General features: G+C 42.3%; 2 protein-coding genes across 13 annotated transcripts; both read left to right on the top strand.

The window, feature by feature from the left end:
• Positions 1-10: 10 nt before the first annotated feature.
• Positions 11-1,823, top strand: LOC117138356. Its single transcript, XM_033300423.1, has 2 exons — positions 11-164; positions 228-1,823. Exon 2 carries the CDS (start codon positions 233-235, stop codon positions 1,661-1,663), a length of 1,431 nt encoding a protein of 476 aa, XP_033156314.1. The 5' UTR covers positions 11-164; positions 228-232; the 3' UTR covers positions 1,664-1,823.
• A 439-nt stretch (positions 1,824-2,262) lies between these two features.
• Positions 2,263-8,696, top strand: LOC117146363 (sodium/hydrogen exchanger 6). 12 transcript variants are annotated; one of them, XR_004459799.1, is made up of 15 exons: positions 2,264-2,887; positions 3,748-3,872; positions 3,935-4,120; positions 4,178-4,467; positions 4,522-4,663; positions 4,824-5,132; positions 5,205-5,316; positions 5,376-5,529; positions 5,593-5,644; positions 5,883-5,918; positions 6,053-6,249; positions 6,312-6,420; positions 6,481-6,609; positions 7,495-7,665; positions 7,821-8,012. XR_004459799.1 is itself a non-coding variant. In XM_033312584.1 (15 exons), exons 1-14 carry the CDS (start codon positions 2,545-2,547, stop codon positions 7,659-7,661), a joined length of 2,202 nt encoding a protein of 733 aa, XP_033168475.1. In that variant the 5' UTR covers positions 2,264-2,544; the 3' UTR covers positions 7,662-7,665; positions 7,821-8,012. The 12 variants fall into 12 exon arrangements, 10 of the variants coding, with proteins under 10 accessions (XP_033168427.1, XP_033168408.1, XP_033168418.1 ...); XM_033312584.1 differs by having other exon boundaries at positions 7,644-7,665; XM_033312536.1 differs by lacking the exons at positions 7,495-7,665; positions 7,821-8,012 and adding an exon at positions 8,334-8,696 and having other exon boundaries at positions 2,263-2,887; positions 6,071-6,249.
• Positions 8,697-8,818: the final 122 nt, after the last annotated feature.

Raw genomic sequence — 8,818 nt, 5'->3', positions numbered from 1 at the left:
AGTTAGTTCAATTGCCACAGTTAGGCGAACACACTTTCGCTAGGGAACGTTTTGATCACCGAAATAAGGGAAAACCCATGTTGAAAACATTAATATAATATTTCACGGATCTCGAACTAGTTAACCAGGTTAAATTCAGTCAGTCTTGCGTAAATTTGTAAAGGGTAAGTTGGAGCACAGTTCTCTACCAAATTGTGCTGACCTCATTCATATATGCGTCCAAATAGCAACGATGGCCAGCAGCAATGTGCAAGCAACTCCATCCCAGGAAGAGCTGAAGCGGGCTGAGAACAACAAGAATGTGAAAAACTCCGAAGAATGTCAACCAATGGAAGACGATGTGGATGCGGTTGACCCATCTTCGTCGGAGAGTGAGCTGCGGTCTCGCAGTTCGGGAGTCGGGCCCACTAAAATTCCGGCTCCTCTTTTCTTGGGACCCAGTGCCAGCAGCCGGATCTACAGTTCACTGATGCCCAAGGGGAAGCGACGCTCCTCCATGGAAAGTCACCAGATGGCCGATGATTCCGGCATCAATTTGGATTGCTCCACGGACGAGCAGCAGACTACGCTGTCAGCCAGACCAAGTCCAATGCTACAGCCGATGATCGACAGGATTCCGGACACTATCAGCGAGATGGAGCTGCGACTGGCAGAGGAGCAGACCCTCAAGGAACTTCAACGCGTCGTCGCCGAAATGGAGGCTGATGTGGCTCTTAATAATTTGGATATGCAAAATCTACTGCCCGATGATATTGACCAGGATATACAGGTGCCATATAACGCCACTGATGTGGACCAGGATACACAGTTCCAAAATGAAGCCTCTGATGTGGATAATGTCGCCGAGTCTTCCGGACTAGATATGGAAAAGCTGACAGGAAAAGATATTCAGCAGGAAATACTTCTGAGTGAACCTGAAGAACTTCCGGCAGGAAATGTGCAGATGGTGGAAAAAGAAATTGCACAGAAAGAGGAATTTCCAGAAATAAAGGAAACTGCCGTGGAAATAGAATCTTTAAATGAATTCGAAATTGTCCAGCATTTGGACGGAGAGCCAGTAGATGAACACCCAGAGATCGTCCAAGAGACCCCGCAAGATCCTACAGACGGAGAATGTGAGAAATATGTACCCGAATCGGATATGGAGGAACTCGAAACGATCATAAATGAAAGTAGCGAGTCCGAAGAGGACAGGCTTGTTCGGGAACAATTCGAGAAATACCCTGAAACACTGGAGCCCATGTTTCATCCACTGGCGGATGAGATTGTGTGCATTGACTCGGAGCCGGAACTGGCCGACCAACCCTCGCTGGAGGGGTCGGTGGAAAGCGGTCGCGAGATGGTAACTTTGGATGAACTATTTGATCCGGAGTACAACGTGCACCTAATGCGCCAGCTTCTGCAGGCCAGAATAGAAGAGAACAGCGAAATCGAAACAGTTCCAGACTTGATAGAAAGTGAAGAAGCGGAAGAAAAGGAGACGGAGCCGGAGGCGGAAATCGAGATGGAGGAGGAAATGGATCCGGACCTAAAACAAACTGGCAAGCCCTTGCCCTTGAGCTTCTTGAGGCGTATAATGAACCACAGAATCCTTAAGATTAGCAGTCCCATATTGTTCTGCAGCTTGGCTTTCAGTTTAATCTATATGATGCGCAAGGAGTAGAAGTTCACTATTCTAGAAATGCAAATTGAATAATACCAACTTGCGGGAGCATATGTATGTTTCACTGCAGTATATCCTACGAAATACTTCAAAATCGCCCCACGCATTGGCATAGGGTTGCCTTAAATATCTATTTTCCAAATAAATATCCACAATATCACGCCGCACTGTTTGTAATTTGTATAATTTGTATGTATATTTAAATTAAAGCGCCAATTACTTAACATTATTTTCGAAACGAGCCCTAGGTGGCGCGTTTGTCAGGTCAGAATGTGTAAGGCAGGGTAACAGTTATCGATAACCGGTAACGCACCTGCATGTTTACTTCTGTCCCGGAATAATGTTCGCCAAATTAAGGTCGATGGTGGAATTTTGGACTTTTTTTTATTATTTCTTTCCTTATTTATAAAGGAATACTACAAAATAGAAGATGTAACTATCTATGTCGGCGAGACAGGGAGGAATTGGACTTGTAAAATAGTTTAGTTTTATTATAAGTATTAGTTTTTCATAACTATAATATTAAATACAAATATCTTCACTGAACCGCTCCTGTTCAAAGACAGTATTTTTTCGCTGGCCGCGTGCGGTCACATTGCAGTCGCATACGGTTGTTTCCATTTGAACAAACTGTTTTTTTTTAGCGGAGTGCGCTGCTGTGAAATTTTGAAAGCTCTTTTTGGGCCCTTTAATTTTATGTAACGGCTGTGCGGCACATCCAATATCCAAGCGAAAGGAGGTCCACACACTCCCCTGGCGCCGCCTGAGCGTGGTCGTCCTGCTCCGCGCTTCTAGCACCATCACCTCCACCACCACCCCCCAACCCGAGAAACATAACGTGAAAATCGATTTCGGCTGCAGGCGCAGGAAGAAACAGCAGTATGTCCCACGGCGATGTGGACCCCGAGGTAGTGATGACATCGCCCCACCGTATTAATGGGGACGCAGGAAGTCGCTCAAGGTGGCAGACATTCTGGAAGCTACAGAGCTGGCAGAGCAGCATGCTGCTCCTAGTCGGAGTTGCTGTGTGTGTCCTCGTGCCTGGATGCAGCGCCACGGACACGGACATCGCGCTGGACGCCAAGGCCACGCTCAATCACCGCATCCAGAGCCTGGACCTTCTAGTCTTCGTGTTCCTGCTGGCGCTCACAGTGCTCACCATTTGGCTGTTCAAACACCATCGCGTCTCCTGGCTCCACGAGACCGGATTGGCCGTCATCTACGGTACGTTGGCAACGCAACCAGCTTTCCCTTTTGGCCATGTTTCCCTTAGCTCGAAACACTTGATTATCGGTCACCTGCCACATTCATTGCTACCTCTTTGTTGTCACCAATTTCGAATTACGCCTTTGTCCACGCCAGTCGTGACATTACGTGCGCACGTATGGGAGGCAGTATAAGCCACCCCGGGGCAGAAGTAACATCAATATCCGTGGAAGAAACTGCACGCAACGACAGCAGAGCTAATGCATTGCGGCAAAGATATTGTATACGAGACCTTGACGTGCTTAGTCAGTCAATATCATTGGGGTTTTCCGACCGAATGTATTTTCACTGCTGCTCGTTCATGATCGCGGCAATCTGCCGAGTACTTTGTTATTCTAACAATTTCGTTTATGTGCAGCAATAAAAGAGCAAACAAGATTTTGTTCGACTAATTGAAGCTAATGAAACAATTCAATAAAACAGGTTGGCCTGGGCGTCGACAAAGCCCAGCTTTGGCGTAAACTGGAAAAGATTATTTAGCATTCGCCCGGCAGGGTCAGTGAAAGCTTTTTGTTATGCGCACCTCGATTGATCATCCCCACAAATTTGTTTATCATATCACAACAGGGGGGAACATTCATAAAACACTGATTCCGTCTGCAAACCTGTTGAGTGGTGGTTGCTTAGTTGATAAGGCTTGATAAGGATTGACTAAGCAGTTTTCTTGGCGGCTATTAGTCACACTCTAGCTTTGCGATAGGTCAGTCCAGAAAACAGTCATACTTTATTTCATTCAAGACCCGGCAAAATTTCATTTTAACTTATTTTCGATCCGAACTGAAGCCATAGCCAAAACTAATGTGTTTACCCCATTTCAGGGTTGATTGTGGGTGCAATTATACGATATGCAGGCACCTCCGCCACACTGGTCCACATACAGGTGGAGCCTCAGGGAGTTCCAACGTACAGCGATAAGTTGCCTCCTGATACTCTTTGGTTTAGGGTAAGTCATTAATGACCACAACGAATATATGATAATATATTACAATTTGGTTTTAATTTTAGTACCCCGTTAACCAAACAAATGGCACAAAGGCGCCCGACGTAATAACGTATGCCTACGTGTTTCGCGGACAAGTACACGATGTGGATGAGAACGAAATCGATCTTAAGGCAACGTTCGATCCGGAGGTCTTTTTCAATATTATCCTGCCCCCAATTATTTTTTATGCGGGCTATAGCTTAAAAAAGGTGAGTTCATTGAGCTGAATTGAAAACAATTTACTGAGATATTTTTTGCTTATGCAGAAATACTTCTTTCGCAACCTGGGTGCCATACTTACGTTTGCCATTGTGGGCACGACATTGTCGGCCTTCCTGATCGGAGGCTTCATGTACGGCTGTGTGAAACTGATGCCAAAGTACTTGAGTAGCAGTTTCACATTCCTGGACTCCTTATACTTTGGAGCTTTGATATCGCCCACAGATCCGCTCACCATTCTAGCCATATTTAACGATCTTCGGGTCGACGTAAACCTATATGCGCTAGTCTTGGGCGAATCTGTGCTCAACGATGCCGTGGCCATAGTCCTTAGTGGGTAAGTTTGCTACTTTTTTTCGCTGGGGATCGGTAAAACATCATTTCTTTACAGAGCCATTCAAAATTATGGTGAACACTATTCCAGTACCGGGGACTTCGAAACTACAGCTTTTCTACGCTCGTTGAGTGACTTCTTCTCCATCTTCTTTCTATCCCTGATGATTGGCGCGGCCATGGGATGCTTGACAGCATTGATATCCTTTTCAAAGATTAACGATAAAGTATTTTATTTAAGGGGTATACATGTAAATGGTAAAATTTTAGGTAATTTTCGTTACCTCAAAGTGGCATTGAAAATGTATATCTATTCCGCATTAATGACTATGCTAATGACTTCCTTAACTCCCACCGCACATGACCAAATTTACTCGGGTTCGAGACTTTCCTTTGCTAGAATCCGCGCTCTTCGTGCTCATGAGCTACAGCACCTTCCTGCTGGCTGAGGCTACGGAACTTACTGGTGTGGTGGCCGTGCTCTTCTGCGGCATCTGCCAGGCTCACTACACCTACAACAACTTGTCGGAGGACTCGCGCCAAAGGACAAAACAGATCTTCGAGCTCCTAAACTTTCTGGCCGAGAACTTTATTTTTTCCTACATTGGCGTATCTATGTTCACCTTTCCCAAGCATCATTTTGACGCCGGTTTCATAATAACAGCTTTTGTAAGTTATTTTCAGCATAGAAACACTTTAAAATGAGTTTCCGAACAATAAGTTGTTTTTCTCTTTTCACAGATTTGCGCTGCCATTGGAAGGGCGGTAAATGTGTATCCCTTGTCCTGGCTGCTGAACATAAAGCGAAAGCCAAAAATTTCAACAAACTTTCAGCATATGTTGTTCTTTGCTGGCAAGTTTTTGTGTATAATGTGCCATCATTTTCTTTAACGCATATATATTATATTACAGGACTTCGTGGCGCCATGTCCTTTGCCTTGGCCATCCGAAATACAGTGTCGGACGAACGACAGACGATGCTGACTGCCACATCGCTGATTGTCATCTTTACGGTTGTAATTCAGGGTGGGGCTGCCAATTTCCTGCTTAATTGGTTGAAAATACCGTGAGTGCATGACGTACATTAAATGGTTTCGCTTCATTGTCACAAACTCTGTCTCGGTTGCAGCGTTGGCGTGGACGATGAGACTGAACAACTCAATAACTATCAAGTGCACAGTGTGAGTATAAAATATCACGTATATATACGTGCTTAGACCGAATTTTGCCGGGAGACTAGTAGGTTGTTAATTAAGGCATAAGAAAGGGTATTTTTCCACAAGCATGGTGGCTGCAAACACATTGCTCAATATCAAATTTCTCTTTTCCATTCTTTTCAAAGAATAATTTTTAACTCACGATTTTGTTTATTTATACATTTCTGCGCACCTTAATACATAAAACCATTTGCTAAAAAAGGTTTACAATTCAATGGACAATTCACATCCGCAGACGGTAGGTTTTGCCAATGATCATTCAATGCATTTCCGTGGTTTTAAATAATTTTCTAATTTTCCCTTGTGCATTTTTAATTTGATTGGCCCCTTTGAAAAGTAGAGCTAATATCATTTAATAGAACTATGTGTTAGTCTGATGGTTATTTGCAGGATGTGGAGGGCGGTGGGGTTAATCGCAACAAGATGCGCTTGTCCGGTGGAACAGATACTAACTTGGACACGCCCGTCGATGGTCCGAATGGCAGTTTGGGCGGAGCAAGCGGCGGCCGTCGGCGCAACAGTCACGAGAAGGCCATTCTCGCTAGGATCTGGGGAAACTTTGATACCAAGTAAGTGCCAACAAGCAATCGGTATTCGGTGTCCTCTCAAGACTGCTGCTTTCTATTCCAAGGTACATGAAGCCTTTGCTGACGCACTCGCGACCCACTTTGCTGGAGACGCTGCCCGTTTGCTGCAATCCCATTGCTAGGCTGCTCACCACCACGCAGCAATTAACGCAGGTAAGTTGTGCTGTTCAGCAAGCAGACGACAGAATCCTGATCGACTGGGTTGCATTGCAGGATGGAAGCGAGTTCAGACGCGTGGACTCGGACTCGGACATTTGCATAGACAATGATACCGGGAACGGTCTCAGTCAGGATGGAACCGGAGCGGCACCAGGTGTGGGGCGGCGGAACTCCCTGAGTCGCGTAAGTATTAAGTACACCGCCGATAATCACCATCTACTTGCTAGCTACCGAAATATTGAATAACCGAATGAGCGAAGCACCCCAGACACCAAAGACTAATCTAAGCGTAGCAAGCTGGCCACTAACAAAGAAACGAAAAACCTCAAAAAAAACTATAATCCGAAAGAATCTACACCACAGAGACTTTGGCAAAGTAGACATATTGTTGTATGAATTGGCCGTGAAAATGTGATTTTTGTTTAGCGATCTTTTGCTTTTGTATAATTTTAAAGTTAAATTTTGTGGTGTAAGCGGAAGTGATGGAGGTCCATTAAGTTACACCCTTCAATATGGTTGACTAATTGTTTAAGTTTGTGCGACGGCAAGCGATTCCCAGTATACTATAACACCTATGTAATATTGTTTTGACTGTTAACTACTACTAAATGCATGCTTAACAAATATACTTATGTAACCAAAATGTAACAACTCTCTCGGCGATGATCTAATTTATTTATTGATTTATGCGGCATCTTTCTTTCTTTCTGTCTTTCCTTCGACCAATCGATCAATCATCTAACAAACTCATGCGGACTCTATCAATTTAACTTTGGTTGCTCTAACAACAATACCAACAACTCTAACAACTAATTACAAACTGCATTCATCCTAAAAAAAACAATAATCCATGTCCACCAACGGTCAATGGTAATGCCCCCAAACAAAAGTCTGTTCACTTGAACGAAGCCAATCACCTAGCAAACGAACTCAGCCTGGTTACTAACAATTTCATGTAATCCAAAGAGCGGACCCTATCTATTTTTGTATTTGATTTATTTGTTATTTATAATATTTTGTTCGATTCTGTCTACTTTTCCTTGGTAAACCCATTGTAACGAATCACAGACGGAGACCCAGACATGATTAACGTAGCCACGAGTCAGTGAAATTGAAATCCGAATAACCAATGCTTCTTAGAGCACAGCAGTCAGGAATGTTCGTTTATATTGTTCACTTTTAATTTCTGTATTTTTCCTCATAATCTAATTTCTTAGATTCTAACACGCGACTAACCATGTAAGTACAAATTGAATTGCAGTTGATTTCCTCATTTTCCTAACGCCTATTGTACATAAAAGCGCATCTCAAGTCGAAAATTAACCATTACTTCATATTAATTTATAAAGTCCCAGTGTTTTCAATTTTTCGTTAATGATTTTGTTTGCTTTTAGGTTGGAGGCGATCATCGAAATGCTTACATATAAGTTCAATTAGTTGTTAGTTTTCTTTTGTTATTTATTGAATTGGTCTCATCTGAAATCGAAAATGTGAAAACTGTACAAATTAGAATATTACTTTTCAGTTTCTCCTTGTTTATGGAAATGTGATTCGGAACTCTAGTAATAAACACAAATCTAAAAGTTGTTGTGAAACTATTTAAGATCAGTAAGGGCACAGAAGCTATAAAAATGCTTTCTATCATCGAGCTGACGTACACCAACACCATACCTTATAACACGATAAATAGCCTCTTTGATTCTATTATTTTTAGAACTTGCCTCTGCAATTTACCTAGTTTTTTCTATATACAAAAATATATTTATACCCAAGCCAAATTGAATGGCATAGCAAAAGTTAAACGCATACTTATGGACATATTTCCTTTCTCTTATCTATTCGACATCGAAAAATGTGCTAACATGTATATTGTAATCGCCCGAAACCACAAACCATATTATATTCAGATGGAGATTCTGGAGCATGTCCAAAGTCCGGTTTCGACGAGAATCCGGCTCTTAGGATTTTACGGAAAAAAGTTATAAGGCGCAGGCACAGGCAAACATAAACTATTTCATTTTTGATGTATTTTACACAACATAAACTTATAGCTTTTTCGTTCTAAGCAAGTTAGTGTAAATATATCGTTTCGAAAACGGACTAATTGTATTCGGTTTAGTTTTTAAGTTTCAAAGCCGATCAATTTGCTGATCTATTACATTTTCCGATATTACCTAGGAACCTATTTCTTACTATATATACGCTGTATTTAAAACAAAGCGAAGCTCTCTGAAAATATTAATTGTTGTGCTGTTAATTTTTAAGTCAAAATAAAAATAAATAAATAAAAATGAGTAATATCAATGATTTTCATGAAAACAAAGCAGAAATAAAGAAATTCTAGGTGTGCATTTCTTTTTAGTGGCACCAAAAGTATGAAAAATTTAAACTT

This window comes from Drosophila mauritiana, chromosome 2L (assembly GCF_004382145.1).
Source record: "Drosophila mauritiana strain mau12 chromosome 2L, ASM438214v1, whole genome shotgun sequence".
NCBI classification, from domain to species: Eukaryota; Metazoa; Arthropoda; class Insecta; order Diptera; family Drosophilidae; genus Drosophila; species Drosophila mauritiana.
This window is presented reverse-complemented; position numbering and strand designations above follow the sequence as displayed.

Excerpts from the sequence above, each read along its gene's own strand:
- LOC117146363 (XM_033312517.1), top strand. The coding sequence starts at position 2,545 with ATGTCCCACGGCGATGTGGACCCCGAGGTAGTGATGACATCGCCCCAC. Across the intron at positions 5,133-5,204 it reads GTTTCATAATAACAGCTTTT|ATTTGCGCTGCCATTGGAAG; the intron begins GTAAGTTATTTT and ends CTCTTTTCACAG. Across the intron at positions 5,645-5,882 it reads ATAACTATCAAGTGCACAGT|GTTTACAATTCAATGGACAA; the intron begins GTGAGTATAAAA and ends TTGCTAAAAAAG.
- LOC117138356 (XM_033300423.1), top strand. The coding sequence starts at position 233 with ATGGCCAGCAGCAATGTGCAAGCAACTCCATCCCAGGAAGAGCTGAAG.